We start from the raw sequence: 16,704 nt of genomic DNA, 5'->3' as shown, positions 1-16,704 counted from the left end.
AAGGGAGATTGAGTCCTAAATTGTTTGGTAGATTCAAAATGGCGGATGAGATAGAAGCTTTGCGGCAAGAGATTGAACGAAAATCTTTGGAACTCGAATCCTTGAAAAATTTATTTGCACTCAAGGTTAGTTCCCTTTATGCTCCGTATCGTTCATAAAAATATATTTGTTGTAGAAACCAGCTGATTGGTGCTATGTTTATTTTCCTATTGACGTAGATCGAGTTTCTTTTCTATTTTCGTCTCTAGGAAAAAGAGTACAAGGCTTCAAACTCGCGTTCAGCTGCGTCAAATTCTCCAAATGTTGTAAAACCAGAGAAAAAAGAAAGGCTTACAAAAGATGAAATTTTACGCTACAGCAGACAGCTTATCTTGTCCGAGATTGGCGTGAAAGGTATGCAGTTTAATCCTTTAACTCTCAAGATCTCTTAAGTAATTTTCTTAACTGTCTGCCATACCGTTCTTTTGATGTTAGTTTGGAGAATTTGATAATGGATCAACTCATAATCCCCTAACTGATATTTTTCTTTATTCTCCTCACTTGTCTGCTTGATATTGTATTCATATTGTAAGGAGAAATTTTGTCTTAGTCACTCTTAGGAGTTAAAGGGTTAAGTATAGGAGCAATGAGAGAAAGAGACTACTTCCTTAGTTATGATAATTTTGTCCGAAACTTGGTGGGTTACTGATTTGTTAAATTTATTTCCTTTCTTTTTTATTGTGACTGTGTTCTTCAGGACAGATGAAGCTATGTAATGCTTCAGTGCTGGTAGTCGGAGCTGGAGGTCTTGGATGCCCTGTGGCACAATATTTAGCTGCTGCTGGAATAGGTATGACATTCAGTAAGTGAAGGTATTAGGGAATTTGGTAGAGTGGGGAAAAGAATCCAAGGAATGACACTTTTACATAATTATGAACACTCATGAGTTAAAAAAATAGTCCTTTCAAGTCTCATATTATTCTTTTGTCAAGTACAGTCCTTTCAGTTTTGTCTCAAAAACAGCCCCTATTACAATGATGGAATCTAGCTTAAATGTTTCAGTTTTGTGTGTATATAAGCATAAACATGATACCAAAACATGATTAGATTGGGTGTCAGACATGCCATAATTGGTCATCAAACAAATGTTTCAGTGTCATTTGATCACACTTAGATGCAAGTAACAGTATTTCCCTTTGTTTCAAATTCATTACCATACATAGTCATACAAAAAAAAAATGAAAATGATAATTTGAACAAGGTCTTAAATTTATTGTCTTCTTTTTCTTGTGCAAAACTAAACCTTTTACTTATTTTGTGTAGGATGCATAGGTATTGTGGACTACGATACAGTTGAGATAAGCAATCTGCACAGACAAGTACTTCATACAGAGAGTGGAGTAAATACCTCAAAGGCAGAGTCTATAAAGATACAAATTCAGCAGTAAGTAAATTTGACATCTAAACGGTAAATAAAAATAATGACACAAATAATTTTTTAGTCATTTACACATCATCAAACAATTCCATTATCATGTTAAAATCCAAATCTGTCATGGCAGTATCAATACAGAATCAAGCGGACAAGTGATGAGAATAAAGGAAAAAATATCAAGTTGATCCAATACCAAATTCTCTGAATTAATATCATAAGAACTGTATGACAGACAGTAAGGAGAATTAGTAATGAGATCTTGAGTGTAGAATTGATGTCCACTGAATAGGGATTAATCAAAACATGGGTCTGTTACTCTGTTTCATTACCCAAACATTGTTTTGACTTTTTTTTGCTGTTAGGTTAAATTCCTCTGTCTCTTGCATTCCATACTCCACACAGCTTTCAAGTGGCAATGCGCTAGAGATAATTGAGAAATATCCTTTCACACAATGTACATGTATAGGCTGGTATATAGCTATATATTACTTGTAAGGAGAGATGGCAAATTTTTTTTCTTTTTTTTGAGCTTATTGAAGAAACAGGGAAAGATGTTTTTGGTCTTTTCATGAGTGTGGGACAAAGAAAGAATTCTGAGTCCCCACAAGGAATTGAACCTCAGACCTTCAGATTCCTTGCTCCGAAGCTTTACCAATAAGCTAAAGAGATTCTATGGTGAGCAAGGGCCACTGTGAAGCTTGTACATGACGCTCATCCTGCATACTGCAAAGATCAGCAGTGTTGTGTCCAAATAGTGTCATGTTTGCACATGGAATAAGAAAGATGGTAAACTTTGAGCTTGGGAAATAAATAGAGAAAGGTGTTCTTCGTCTTGTTACAAGCATAGGAAAAAGATTCCAGAGTGTTGATTCTGAAGGTTTAAGGTTCAATTCCTCGTAGGGACTCACAATTTTTTCTTAATCTCACCCTTGTGACAAGACGAAAAACATCATTCAGTATATAACTGGTTAGTCATTTTAGCCCAGTTATTTAAGTTTCTCCAGCCTACAAAGTACTTGCCTTGAATTTCAATACTTTGGTTAAGCTGAAAAAAGAAGTAATTTTAACCTTGTAACTAATAAAAAAGATTAGATACCATCCGGTTCATTCGTCCAGAGAATTGCTATGAATATGTTTTGATCCTTAATTGGAAAACATATGATGTTGTTTTAGATGCAACAGACAATGTGGCCACAAGGTAAGGTTGTCTAGGCTCCAGTAGTAATTCCAATCAACAGCTTGTCAGTGATGGTAGAGTTAATTACACAATTTAGTTAACTTGGTACAACTTGGTATAGTATGTGCTTGAAGTTCTATAGCTGTTTGATAAATTTGAAGAAGGTAACAACTTCTACCTGATAATTTTGGGAATTCCTATAACCTGTTTGTTGAATAATGTATGAATATTATAGGAGGAAGTTACATGTTAATCACTTTTGGGAGTTGAAGGGTTAAAAATTAATGTTGCTGTTGACATGATATTAGGTAGGGTAAACAGTGTTTGTGTGGCACAGTGCCCTCTCCCCTCTGGAAAATCCCAGTTATACCCTTGTAGGGTCATTTGTAACCTAATTGTGATGCTGTCTTTTTGGAAAGACTTAAAACTGGTCCTTGGTACTGTTTCACCAGATACCTCTTGAATGATGCATGTATCCTGGCTGGTAAACCATTAGTCTCTGGAAGTGCTCTAAGGTTTGAGGGACAGGTAAGATGAAGATCATTTTTTGGACCGAAACCTCAGTGAGAATGGATTTTGATTTGCTCTGTCAGTCACAGGAATCAGATAATAAAGGTAACGCCTTCACAGCTCTGTAAATATCCACCACAAGCCGCCTCTGCTCCAGAAGCAGCTGTTCAATATTAGCATGAATTGATGCAAACTCTTAACTTAGTAAGGTGGCTTTTAATTTAAAAAAATTGCTGGGTTTAAAAATCAAAGATTTTGCTTGTTCTCATCAAAAGATGCAAAAAGAAGCATTAGCAAAATTTATTTTGTATACATGCACTAACAGCTATTGTTGAAATTGCATTTACATTTACTATGTAATGAGAAAACTTTCCATTGGTATTTGAGAATTCTTATTTGACAGGAAAATTATTTCATTTATGTTGTAGCTGACAGTTTATAACCATGATGGAGGTCCATGTTACCGCTGCTTATTTCCCAAACCTCCTCCACCAGAATCAGTTGGAAATTGTTCAGATAATGGAGTTCTGGGACCAGGTAAGATTATGTCAACAAAGCTTCTTATCTGTAGGAATTAGTGCAGATTTTCATCCTTACTAAACCCAGGTCAAAGCAGTCTGAGTGAGGACTAGCTCTTACTACTGCACAATCTCTCTTCACTTGCATGAAAAGTTTTTTTTTCGTTAATGTATGTAAATAGTAAACCTCATCAATCTGTCTTGGAACAAATTGCATGGTGTCATGCATTCTTTGAGTAAACCCATTAACTCCCAAATTTTGATTTTTAATTCTCCCCTGTAGCTATGACAGAATTCCTTGTAAATTAGTTACAAGAATTTGGTGATAGATCATGATAATGACAACTTCTACCTGCTAAGCTTGAGTTTTCTTATAACCTGTTTGCTGGATAATGTATCGACAATAAAGGGAGAAGATACATATAAATCATGTGTGGGACTTAAAGAGCTAATAACTACATCAGATACAGTATTAACAGTTATGTAACTTTGTTTTGTTTTATTTATTGATGTTTTGAAGTACCAGGAGTTATTGGAACATTACAAGCCTTAGAGGCAATAAAGATAATTGTTGGAATTAAATGTATCCTTTCATCAAGTTTGTCAGTTAGTATTTTTTTGTGAATTTATAAGGAAAGGTGTCTGAATGTTGAAATTATCATGACTAAAAAATGGAAATTAATTTGTTTAATTCCCCCCTCCACTGAAAAAAAATACATGGATTTCTGCATAATTTTCACAATTCCTGGAAAAGAAAGTCATACTCCCATTTATTTCTGTAAGGTGGCTACATGCTCCAATTCTTACACTTAATAATGTAGCTGTTTTGATAGCAATTTTCATGAGAATACCTTTCACTTCCAAGATCTCATCATTAATTCTCCTTAATATTATCTGCTATACAATTCTGATGATTGGAGAATTTGGTATTGGATCATCTATTAATCCCCTAATTGATATCACCTAAAATCCCCAAATTGATGTCACCAAATAATCCCCTTATTGATATCCACTGTTTGTTTGGTGTTGTATTGATTTTGCAAGGAGAAATTCTGTCTTGGTCACCCATGGTAATTAAGGGTTAATTAATGTTTTGCATATAGGAGAGAAGAAAATTAATATGGAGTTAGTAAGAATAACTGAATTGATTTAATGTTTAAATCTTAAGAAAACTTGAAGGTAACCAAAAATGATTAATTGTATATAATTTAGTTAATATGTATTTTATATGTTTCCCTTTACTTTTGTACTCATAAAACAGCCTCCTATTCTCAGAAGATGTTGATTTATGATGCTCTGGATGGCAGATTTCTAACAATAAAATTACGTCCCAGGCAGTCAAACTGTGCCATTTGTGGAGACAATCCATCAATAATAAAATTAATGGATTATGAACTTTTTTGTGGAGCTTCAGCAACAGATAAGGTACAGTTTAGTAAGGACACTGTATTATAGAATGAAATAATTATTGTAACAGTTATGTTGACATTCGTAGCAGTACCACCATAAAGAGCTCTTTTCAGTTGATTTCAATGCAGTTTTGGATCATTGTCAGCATCCTAGCAACTTCACACCTACCCCTCCCCTAATCCAACATTAACCTTGACTTTTTTTCAGTTGACTGTTGTTGGGTAACAGGGGAGGGGTAGTGCAGTTGCTCAGATACTGACATTGATCTGCAATTTTTAGGATTGAATTTGTTATGATTTGTCTTGAAAACTTTCACCATACTCTCTGAGCATTTGAATGCAATGCCAAAAGCTGATTACTTTGCAATATGTGTTTTCTCACACTTGAGGCTATAAAATTAATTTTTTTCCTCCTTTTCAGTTACTTTGGGGCTTTAATTTGGCCCTGTCAGATATTTAGTTTTTCAGCCCTTTTGCATTGTAACATCTGCATACACATTCTACACAACATATCCTATACAGTAGATGGTTTGAACCCGGGGGTAACATGTAACAGTGTAGTTTGATCATCCAGGTGAGTGTAGTCATGAGAAGAACTGTTGTGGGTAATGGTGACCATTACCGACAACAGTCCTTCTCAGGACTACACTCACCCAGACAATCAAACTACACTATTACATATCCTATACACTTCTTATGGTTCTTATAAGGAGAATTTGTGTAACAATCAAGAGCATCTTGAGTTTGTAATCATTTCCTTTATTCTCATAACCATAATGTTTGATTTGGGCATGATACTTTAGGGAAAAATTAGATGCTTATCACTCTTAGAATACTTTTCTGTTTCACCCTTTACCTTGGAGTGACTGACATCAAATTTCTCCTTACAGTAATACTGCTGAATCATTCATTTAGATCATGAGAATGAAGGGAAAGATCACCAAGCTAAACAGCTTTGATTGTTAAATAAATTCTCCTTGTCAGTATCAAAGGAAAAGTGTAGGTAATCGAATGGAGAATATGTATACTGATGTTTGGGTGAAAAGTGTTCAGTAGCATTACAGAACAGAAAACAGATTGAAATGATTGTTCTGTTGTGATCCTATTTACCATTTGCTGTGTTCTCTCTATTTTGCCCCACAGTGCATTGCATTACAAATCTCATTTAGCCCTTTAACTCCCAGAAGTGACTAACATATAACTTCTTCCCATACTATCCAACATTATCCAGCCAACAGGTCACGAGAATACTCAAACTTCTCAGGTTGAAGTTATTATCTTAATCTAACAGCAAATTCTCATAACTTTTTTCAAGAAAATGTGTAGCAACAAGAGGGGAGACTTAACAATCAGATCTTGGGCGTTAAAGGGTGAACTTAAAAGTTTGTTATCTTCTCTGACATGAGTTTATTTTTTTAGACCCCTTCTTTGGAAATTCTACGGAAACAACAAAGAATTTCTGTACAGGTAAAGTCAACCTCAGCTCAAACTTGACACTTAACCCTCTGCAACGTAACACCAATATACTCAATCTCCATATTGTTCCCCGTACATTTCCTTAGATGGTAATAAGGAGAATTTGTTTAACAGTCAAGAGCTTCTCTATTTGGTGATAATTTCCTTTACAATGTGCAATTTAGGGGTGTTATTGTAAGGAGAAATGAGATGCTAGTCACTCTCAACGGTCAAAGCGACAATATCAGAGCAGTGACTCACAAATTAATCAGTCTAGGGAGTTGCTGCCAATAACTCTTCTTTTAGATTGACTAACCCCTGAGTTTCAAACAAAGTTAAGAGAATCTTACTCACCACTGAATTCCAATACTGTATCGTAAAACGGACGGGTAACTTTTGAAGTAGTTTACGAGCAGGCCCTCGCGTGTCTCTCCGCCCGGGGGAAGATTTGAGGCGAGTCGGGGAAAGGTTTACCGGGGATTTGGCACTAATAACTCATTATCAGTACTAGGCACCTTGCAGAACTAAAGACGGGTGGCGTTGTTTTCAGTCTCATACTTTCTTACGGGCTAAGAAATGCTTTTGCGGAAGCGCTGATAACGAAGACTAGCTCGCGGGAAGGAATTCAGTCAACAAATTCGCCTTTTTTCTTCTTCCTCAGGAATATAAGCGGTTTATTGACGAGTGCAGCCCTCATATTCTTCTGGACGTAAGGGAACCTGTGGAGTTAGAAATTTGTTCACTTCCAGTGGAGTCGCTTAGTATCCAAAGATATATATTTTAAAAAATTTTATCGAGTACAAATTTGTTTTTGTTTTTGTTTTGTTTTCAAGAATCATGGCTTAAAAAAGTAGTTTCAACGCAGAATCATCGCAGTTATAAGGTAACCGTCTAAGCAACATTTAAAAGGTAAAGTGGCCCATTCAGCCGGAACTTATCACGGTATCTCTACTCACCCCTGGATGGGATACTAGTCCATCGCAAGGTTACCCCCCTCAGTATTTCATTTCCTCGGCAAGGTGAAAATTCGCCGATACCCATTAAGTGTTTTCCCCAGAAAACACAACATGGTGATCCGGCCAAGGACCCGTTTCACAAAGGTCCTGTAAGTTAACTGGTCCGTAGAGCTAAATTGTTTTCATTCAAGGTGGGGTTTAAAAGGTTTTGAAACTGTTCGGTAGAGAAACAAAATGGACTGGTTAGAGTGCCAAACTTGCTTCTCTGTTCTCTTTAAAATTTGATTTTAAAATACGCTTACAGGTACGTTGAGTTACCGGAACTTTTGAGAAACGGGTTCTGCAAGTCTTGACCCTCAGTTCAGCGCATTAAACCTCTACATTTTAACATCAGTATGCATATTCTCCGTACTGTTCTTTATACATTTCCAAAGGTGCTGACAAAGAGAATTTGTGTAGCAATCAACAGTTTTTTTTAAGTTGGTGATCATTTCCTTCACGCTCACGACCTTGGTGTTTGATTCAGGGGTGATACTGCAAGGGTAAATTAGATGCTTGTCACTCTTAGGGGGTCAGAGGGTGAAACCTGAGGCCACCGCTTCTCCACAGATTTAAAATATAGCATTTCTTAATTGAAATAACTTGGAAGATATTCCCTTGAGAGTTCTCCATTCCCCTGACCAACAAGATGTGCTAATGCAAGCGATATTGAACCTGGCTGACAACGAGAAAAAACTATCTACGGTAAATGGTAGGTTCACAATATTTATTGTGCTGAAATTTAGCCGATGAACGATTTTTGAAACTCTCTTTTTAGTCCAGTCAGATGGTTCAACTGTGTGTTCGCTTTTTTTTCTGGTTAAAATGCAGTTTATGTACTTTGCAAACAAGGCAATGATTCACAAAAAGCTGTCAAGTTATTAAGAGAAACTATGTTAGACGGAAACACGAATAAACTGTTGCGCAGTGAAGATGACTTTCTTCAGTTTGAAAACAAGCAAGTGGATGTTGTGTTTAAAGACATTGCTGGCGGACTCTATGCATGGGCTAAGCATATAGATGACAACTTTCCAGTGTACTAATAAGACAAAGTAGTGTCGACTATCGAGGACAGCTGGTGAAAATCCCAGATGACATGGTTAATGATGCTTAGGTTGTTAGTTTGCCATCAGGCCTCCATGATTAATGAGGACCTCCCATACTTTTCATGTGAAGCGTGATTGATTTGATTCTTGAATTGTAATTAAAGATTATAAGATCTCTTCATGTCAATGAGAACGAATTTTTTTTTTATTCAAACATGACCCCTGAATTAAGCGCTGACTCAAACGTGAACCATTTTATTTCACGTGATGAATTTTCTGGCTACTATGTTGTTTTGAATATGCGCGTATTTTAACAAGGGTTTTGACAGGAGATGGGCTTCATATGAATCGCTGGAAGTCTTGAAACAGACCACTAACGGATCTTGAACAAATAAGATAAGACATTACGTTATCTTCTGTCGCATAAGACTGGCCAAGACTGTAAAAGTAAAATATTATTCCAACGTGATTGTCTTGAATTTTGCGTGAATTTTGCGTGAACGTGAGAGTCTTGGATATTATTCTTGATGCATGAAAAAACCGAATATTTTTACGTGATCAAGTTTTACTGATGGGTATAGGGGACACTTTTTAAGTAGTAAAGGACGTGCGTTTCTCCGCCCGCGGAGAAGACTAGAGACGAGTCGGGGACAGTTTTGCCAGGGATCTGATGTTTTACGTGCACGACTCCTCACCGATTTCTCGCCGCGAGCGAAGAAAAGCTCGAGCTGAAGCGCCTGTAATTGGGGCCTGCTCGTAGGCTATAAGGCTGGGAGTTTCCTGACCTTGAAGATAGTTTCATATAAGATGCACGCAGGTGCTGCGACTGAATAAATTTATGAGGAGTATCTGTAACTTCAAGTGCGAGGTTATCATATCTAACTCCTAATGAGTCATCATGTTCTAAATCTCCTTGTAGGAACGGTCGTGCTTATTCAACATTACATCCCTCAGTTAGTACGTGCGCTAGGATTAGTCAATTCAGCGGGCCGTAGTTCTGCCCTTAAAGTTCAAAAGTTTGTTTGAATTGAAATCTTACCCCTTTGTTTGATATGAAATCTGATAAATTGTTCACTAACCTCGTTTTCTCGGTCTGAACTGTAAGATAGGGAACCTCGATTTTTCCTGCTGGGAAATTTTTAAATTTAAAGTGTTTCGAATGATGACAATCCCCCTCGACCGAAACAAACCAGCAGTAAAGCAATTCTTTAAGAAGCAAGGAGAACGCCCATAGTCGAAAGAAAAGCAAGTTAAATGAATTCTTGGCAAGCTTGGCTCCAAAACAGGCCACTCCATCTAGATCATACAAGAAACAGGCAAATGGGATTCCAAGAGAGCTCAGAACATTTATTTAAACTGTTCGAGGTTACTTCGGCCTCATGCAATAGATGCAATTTATGCCTATGCCTGTACGCATTGCAGACCTATTTTTCAGTTGCACTCAGACCAGAATTATTTGTCTTTACGTCAGTTGGAACGTCAGTCACCTGTCACCACCTTCTTGGGGCGTGGTGTTTCTGTACCGCTGACCCATTCAAGAGTATTCTACGCATTTCCTTACATCTTTGCCGTCGGATCGAAGCGTGCTTGATACAAGAAATTGTACCATCGAAACCCAAGGTAAGAACCGCTTTTTAAAGATAAATATGAAACAGATTTTATGTCATTGTTACCTCAAACGATAGATTTCCCTCTTTTGTCGTTAAAGGTAGGACAAAAGTGGTGGATCGAAGTGAAACTCTCTAAGACTGCAAATAAGATGGCTTGAGTTTGGTGGGTGGTAACACGCCAAAACAATACGATCTAGTTCGAAACTAAAAGGCAACGAAAAAACGGTCAGTTTCAACGACAAAAATTAGTAATATCGTGTGAACGTTGATTTGGTAGGACCCTCTTTTTTCGGATAAGAAGATATGCATCACACTGAAGCTTTTATATTGAAATCTGCGAATAGATTTGTGGTGAAGCTTCGCTGTAGCCTGCACTTTCTCAACCGTAAAATTTCTTCTTAAAAGTGCGGAAAGTGGAAATTACATTCATTCATAGCTGGTGGAAAAGACACAAGCTTCTAGAGCTAGAAATGTGGAGCCTTGAGTTTCAGTGAAAATTTATTTCGTCGCAAAGTATCGTTAATATTCCTTCGAATCTGGTCTGTTTCTCTTTGCATGTCACGCAACTCAACGGTATATCGGGACGGCTTTTCGTACTCTTTACGATTAAGAAGTTGTCTTTCAACCAAGTAACTGTGACAGAGGATAGCACCAAGCGAATTTGAATGACCCTCTGATAGAGGAAATGATAAGTGTCGCCTCGTTGAACTGGAAATTATGCGAGGGTTCTTCAGCTTTGCAACGCCGGCATGAGACGGGAACAACTTTGTGCCCAAATATGGTAATGTTAAGAACAGATAATATATTACGCCTATTCTACGCGAAAACGGAAATTTAAACCACGTCCAACCTTCAAGATTTCTTTCCTGGTGAGCGCGGTCGATTTCTCTTTAACCTCTCTTTGCGGTTCTTGAATACAGTATCATTAAATTTCTCAAAAGCCTCGAGAAAAGGCTATACAGGCACAAAAACAGTTGTACTTTAAAACCAAAATTTTTTGTGTTGAACGATGAAATTTACGGTAGTCTCTTGGTTTATAACATAAGCGTTGAACGCGAATTATAATTTTCCACAAGTGTATTTTTCTGTAAGAAATAACTGATTTATTTTCTGCGAATTTACTAATTATTTTCTACAAGCCTACCAATTATTCTGATTTAATATATTATGAATCATATACACGAGGTTTCACGAAGTTTGAATTATGTGCGCACTTTTTTAAGTCAGGGGGAACCGCATACCTTTTCCTTCTATGGCTGCTGCTTATGAGTATTTCTTGTTGGTAAACTTGAGCATTGTCAAGTAATGTAACACTCTGCTGTAAATTTGAGTGTATACTTGCGTTTGTTGCTGAACGTTTGAACCAGTTTTCAACTATCCAACAAGTTACATCATCATGTTGAATATCAACAATATAATTTCATTTTCCTGTTGTCATATTTATTCCTTACATGGAATTACTCTGAATTAAAAATCTTACACGGTTATTACTAAATTAAGCATCAATCTGCTGAGCTTGCATGTTCACAGATGTACATAGGGCAGTTGATTTCTGTCTTGTTGCAAATTGTTAAATTGACTATTAGCTGAAGACGGAAAATTTTATTTCTGGTATGATGAATTTTATTACCGTGACTGATAATATCTTCACCTAGTTATTTCTAAAATTTAGCCTTTTGTTTTAACTCTGTCTTAATTCTGTAGCGCATGGGATTTAATGATATTACAGCTTAATGAAACAAGTAGCTTTGTAGTGTGTTTTAGAGACAGATGCATCTGTAATTCATGTTAATAGTGGTTATTTTATCAACATTTTTTTTTTTTTATCCCAAACCCCCATATGTAATGTACCAGTGTTTATATTTACCATCCCAGCTATGATGAAGTTTACAATTGCACTTGCCTATTCATCAATAATGTTTCCTTTTGCTATTTGTTGTTCAGGACCTTATCTCCGAAGAGAAATTCCTAAGCTGTCATCATGGTAAGTGAAAGATAATGCAATTCATGAATGACACAAGCATACTTGCCAAAAAAGAACATCTAGTACTCTGATTAGGAGTAAAACATGCGACCATCAGTTAGGAAGAAAATAATTTCTGACACATTTTGTAAAACATTAAGTAGTAATGCAAGAGTATACATGAAATACGCAAAAAGAGGAAAGTTGGGTAAAATCTGAGAGAAAGCTTAGGTCAAAGAAATCAAAGGTAGACTTTTCTTCTTCTCTAGCTTGCTGTGCCTACTTTTCCTTTTTCATCCTGAATTTTTAAATTCAGGAATTTAATCCTGAATTTTATCCCCCAAATTTTTAATGAGACTTGCCAGGAAGTTTGATGTTGCTTTTCATTGGTTGGTGATGTCAGATTTTGATGAAACTTGACCAAGATATTTGTCAGATATTAAAAACCAAAGTGGGAGAAGCTTTCAGAAAATTAACATTTTATTCATGTAACATTCCAGCACATTAATGCAACCAAAATATTTCCTTTTGTCCAAGTTCAATATAGATTTTCTTAGGGACTAAGAGAAAAATGTCTCCATCTGTCAGTTAGCCCATCGTCTGCAGAGTGATATTGTTCACTTTGTTTGGATTTAACTTGGGAGGCTGGTTACTCAGTTAAGCAAACAATGCCAGATTTGTGTTTCAAGACCAAAACTGCTAAAACTTCTGTCATTTTCAGAATTTAGACTTTGAAAGTTTCTCAGTGACATAAGGTTTTCCTTGGTATCTGTTAAAAAAAGCTTACAGAGAATCATTTTTTCTGTAAGGTACTCTATTTTGTTGATCATCCCTTAGTATCTGTGACCTGAGAAAAAGTTTGGGAGTTTCACTTTTTCATGAAGCCTCGATATTGACATCCTTGGAAAAGAGTACTGTTTCCCTCTGCTTCACCCTTTAAAGTCCCTGTACATTCAAATTTTCATTCAACTTTGGGCAACTTGAGAGCAGCAAGTTTTTCTGAAGGAGTACTTGAGCAGGGAACAGAATTAGAAAATTAAATGTATGTCATGTTACTTTTTTAAGACATGTGAGGATGAGGCTGATAACTGGTTTGCACATGCCTACCAGTAGAAAGACTGTTAAAAATTTTTAATATGTTCAAAATCTAGGCATTAGAAGCTTCTTAGTGATACCTATTTCTTCAATGCTTTATTTTTTAAAGTAGCACACAGAGGGCAATTTTTTCAAGATGCGCCCTCTTTTGTTGATGGACCCTTAGTGTCTGTGACCTGGGAATAATTTTGGGAGTTTCATTTACCCTGGAGCTTTAATTGTGAGATTGTGGAAAAGTGGTCATTCACCATGGCTTCTTGTAAGTCTCATCTGTACATAAAAAATTTTTGTTCAAATTTGGACTACTTGCAGGAGTCAGATTTTTCTCAGTAACAAAGTACTTGCGGTATTATTGATTAGGGAAGGAGCATTTGAGCAAGGTGCAGAGTTATAAAAACTAATGTGTGCCATATTATTTTTTTAAAGTCGTCAGGTATTAAATTGGACGAATGCTGCAAGAATATGTTCTCTTTAGTCAAAGACAAGCATGAACATGCATGGGTCATCATGAAGATTGAAGATAAACAGGCAGTTGTGGTTAAGGAGACTCATGGCAAACTAGAATCCAGAACTGATGTAGAAAAAAATAGGAAACTCTTCAGCGAGATGTTGCAGAAGGTTGAGGAACTGGGAGGGCCCTGTTACATCCTCTTTGACTTGGTTTATGAACAGAGCAGTGGTAGTTCCAAAGATAAACCAATTTACATATATTGGTAGGTGACTGGGCTGGTTTTTTTATTTTATTGTCATAAGAAAGAGAGAAGCTACAGTAGGTTATTGGATAGTGCTCTTCACTAAGGGTTTCAAAAAGTCATTCAAGGCCCTGGCCACATTGTTGTGCTGTGTTGCTGGGCAAGACACTTAACTTTTAAAGTTCCTCTCTGTGACTAGGAGTATTTTTGGTACTGGGAAATTTTAGAGGAGCCTAACAGAATGCTCAAGTGTACAATTAACAATAGTCCTGGGCGTGAAATTAACTTTTTTTTCTGATAGCCAATTGGCTCCTAAATTCTTCAAAGTGGTAGCCAATTCAAAAAAAGTTGGTCGCCATTTTCAAAGACAAACAAAATCTTTCTTTACGCTGTCAGCATTCTAGATAGACCCTCCAAAATTAAGTTAGGGAAAAGATCTTTAACGTGCTACAAAGTGGACACTAGGATGTATGATATACAACGTTCAGGCTCATCTAAATCCAAGATGGCATCTAGTTATCGATCGAGATGCATGTGCTACGTTTTGGAAACAAACTTAACGAGGAAGTTTGCCGCGGATTTATCTTTGCAAATTTATTTAATTCACTATATCTCTTGGTAAGGGTATGATGAAACGTTGTAGTCGCCAATTTGGCGACTAACTTTCAGGATTTGGTCGCCAAAGTGAAAAATTTAGTCGCATTGGCACTTGTATTAGGCACAATTTCACGCCCTGTTTAGTCTCTATTTTGGACAAAAGTAAACAAAGATATGTCTCTGCAGACATCATTTGTTTTGAGAAGTGAGCAGTTTTCTAAGAGATTTGATGCTCTGCATTAACCTGCTACAGCTTTGGGTTGAGTTTCCATATGAACCAATCAGTTTTCACTAACCATTAAATTTATGGTTCTGTTTAAATTAATGGATGACTTTCTTTCAGGTGCGATGATGACACAGTTGGAGTAAAGGAAAAGATGATGTATGCTGCAACTAATAATGAATTGAAGAGGCAATGTGATGGATTCGCACCATTCGAATTGCATGATAAAGAGGAATTCAACTTCAACTTTGTTTCTGAGAATTTGAAAGGAAAGGACAGGCAATAACTTGTTGCTGTCAAAATAAGAACAGTACCTTTACCAACCACTTTGTGATCTCAGTTTTGGATGAATCAGTATAAATTGCAAGCCTGCTACAGCTGTTAGATCTCGTCAGCAAAGAGGTTATTTCAAATAAAGTATGATGAGTGTAGTTGCTGCATGTATAATCTAGTTTTGTTCTCTCACTGCAATGTATTTACGGGAAAAAAGTTAATAAATGACAAATTTCACTAGTTTGGGAATGTTTCTGTAATGAGCAGTTGACATTCACAGCTTAAAATATAAATCATGCCCCTGTATGAGTTTTCTGTTATAGAAAGTTTACCCAATTTAACACTTCCTGACTTGCTTTGTCTTAATTGGCTAGTCAATTGAACAGAAAATATTTTAGATGCCAGCAATCAGATTTCAAAAATTGACATTTTGGCTTTGAAATTCTCCATCTTTGTCATGACTTAGAAATAGTTCAGCATCCTTAGTTTATTGTAATCACGGCTAAGATGAACAAACGAGGAAACCTGCCTTCAATCTTAGTTCAGACATTGAAATACATTGATTTATGTTTAAGCTGCAACACTGCAGCTGTAGAAATGTCAAAGGAGAGATATTGACCTGCTTGCATCTTGGAAATCGTGGCATCTGTCAAGAGATACCAATGGAAAACTAGGGTATATGCCTCTAAGAACTGTATGTCAGCACCTGGTAGTATTTCAGTCTTATTTTCAGTGCCTCTGATATTTTTGGTGTGTTATTTTTTTCATCAAAGATCTTATGAAACAATCAATTTGAAACTTAAACTCTAACACAGGTAACATACAAGCATTTCACTGTTGTCTATGTCTGGGGAGGTTGAGAATTTTAACCTTACCGGGGTGGGTGGGGGGTTTGCACTAAAAGTGTGAAGTCTCTCCAGCATAATACATGCATTTTAGAGGAGGAGCTAATGTTCACACAAGTCATCATTCATTAGCGAATAGTGTAGAAGGACAATTCTTTGACTCTAGAATAATGCTTTCAAGTGAAAAATGCAACAACAGCACCAAAAAACTTTGCCCCTCAAAAGTTCCATTGCCCATGGGAATGTCTAGGGAAGGATGTTGACTCTTTGAATTAAAACACACTAGCACTCTCATGTACAACAATTTTATTGAGATTTAGTTGAGAACAGATGGTCTTAAATGGTGTTTATGAACAGGGCCATACCTTTATGGTAAGCATCAGGTTGAGGTGAATGATTCTCTACATCGCCTTCTGACCACAAATCAATTCTTCAAAGTACCTCATTTTTAAGAGTACAGACATTGTTCTATAATAAAATGACATTTTAACCTTTTCCTTTACAAGAACTACTTCTGTACAATAACACAAACAAACTGAGCTTGCAACAATTTAAGTTTATTGGTTACTTAAGGAGTTAAATAGAGAAGAAATGGGTGGAAAAGAAGACAATTGTTCATGTTCCAATTATTTTCTACATGTGAAGATAAATTGATTTGATTGTAACTAGATTTGGTACTGTAGCCTCGAAAAAACAAAAGACTTAAAAATGATGACTGACTGTCCCAATCATTATTGGAGTCGCAGTAGCTAGGAAACAACTTGTGCCAAAGATTGAAAAGGAATTTTACAATTGTTTGATAAAACAAGTGAAAGTGTAAAAAAGTGTTGCAGATGGTACTCTACAATAGATAGTGCAGAACTGAGCTGCAATTACACCAGG

The 16,704-nt window shown here is 36.5% G+C and overlaps 2 protein-coding genes across 5 annotated transcripts; both read left to right on the top strand.

Moving 5' to 3' along the window:
* The first annotated feature begins 4 nt into the window (after positions 1-4).
* LOC113672733 (adenylyltransferase and sulfurtransferase MOCS3) lies at positions 5-8,711 on the top strand. Its single transcript, XM_027189076.2, has 14 exons — positions 5-125; positions 249-393; positions 737-829; positions 1,303-1,423; positions 1,777-1,851; positions 2,571-2,612; positions 3,044-3,119; positions 3,530-3,638; positions 4,140-4,202; positions 4,881-5,044; positions 6,448-6,495; positions 7,145-7,244; positions 8,089-8,190; positions 8,310-8,711. The coding sequence occupies exons 1-14, from the start codon at positions 39-41 to the stop codon at positions 8,519-8,521; spliced, it is 1,437 nt and encodes a 478-aa protein (XP_027044877.2). The 5' UTR covers positions 5-38; the 3' UTR covers positions 8,522-8,711.
* A 1,362-nt stretch (positions 8,712-10,073) lies between these two features.
* Positions 10,074-15,217, top strand: LOC113672720 (cofilin/actin-depolymerizing factor homolog). Of its 4 annotated transcripts, none has more exons than XM_027189055.2 (4): positions 10,074-10,144; positions 12,079-12,118; positions 13,619-13,905; positions 14,825-15,217. In XM_027189055.2, the coding sequence occupies exons 2-4, from the start codon at positions 12,116-12,118 to the stop codon at positions 14,988-14,990; spliced, it is 456 nt and encodes a 151-aa protein (XP_027044856.2). In that variant the 5' UTR covers positions 10,074-10,144; positions 12,079-12,115; the 3' UTR covers positions 14,991-15,217. The 4 variants fall into 4 exon arrangements, with proteins under 4 accessions (XP_027044856.2, XP_089067448.1, XP_027044864.2 ...); XM_089211322.1 differs by lacking the exon at positions 10,074-10,144 and adding an exon at positions 10,233-10,359; XM_027189063.2 differs by lacking the exon at positions 10,074-10,144 and adding an exon at positions 10,233-10,915.
* The last annotated feature ends 1,487 nt before the right edge of the window (positions 15,218-16,704 follow it).

Source organism: Pocillopora damicornis, chromosome 7 (assembly GCF_964200805.1).
Source record: "Pocillopora damicornis chromosome 7, jaPocDami1.2, whole genome shotgun sequence".
Classification (NCBI taxonomy): domain Eukaryota; kingdom Metazoa; phylum Cnidaria; class Anthozoa; order Scleractinia; family Pocilloporidae; genus Pocillopora; species Pocillopora damicornis.
The sequence above is the reverse complement of the archived record's forward strand: the minus strand, read 5'-3'. Positions and strand labels throughout refer to the sequence as shown.

Coding starts and splice junctions, on each gene's coding strand:
- LOC113672733 (XM_027189076.2), top strand. CDS start 39: ATGGCGGATGAGATAGAAGCTTTGCGGCAAGAGATTGAACGAAAATCT. Junction 1,852..2,570: donor GCGCTAGAGATAATTGAGAA/ATATCCTTTCAC, acceptor TAATTGGAAAAC/ATATGATGTTGTTTTAGATG. Junction 6,496..7,144: donor AACAAAGAATTTCTGTACAG/GTAAAGTCAACC, acceptor CTTCTTCCTCAG/GAATATAAGCGGTTTATTGA.
- LOC113672720 (XM_027189055.2), top strand. Junction 13,906..14,824: donor AAACCAATTTACATATATTG/GTAGGTGACTGG, acceptor ACTTTCTTTCAG/GTGCGATGATGACACAGTTG.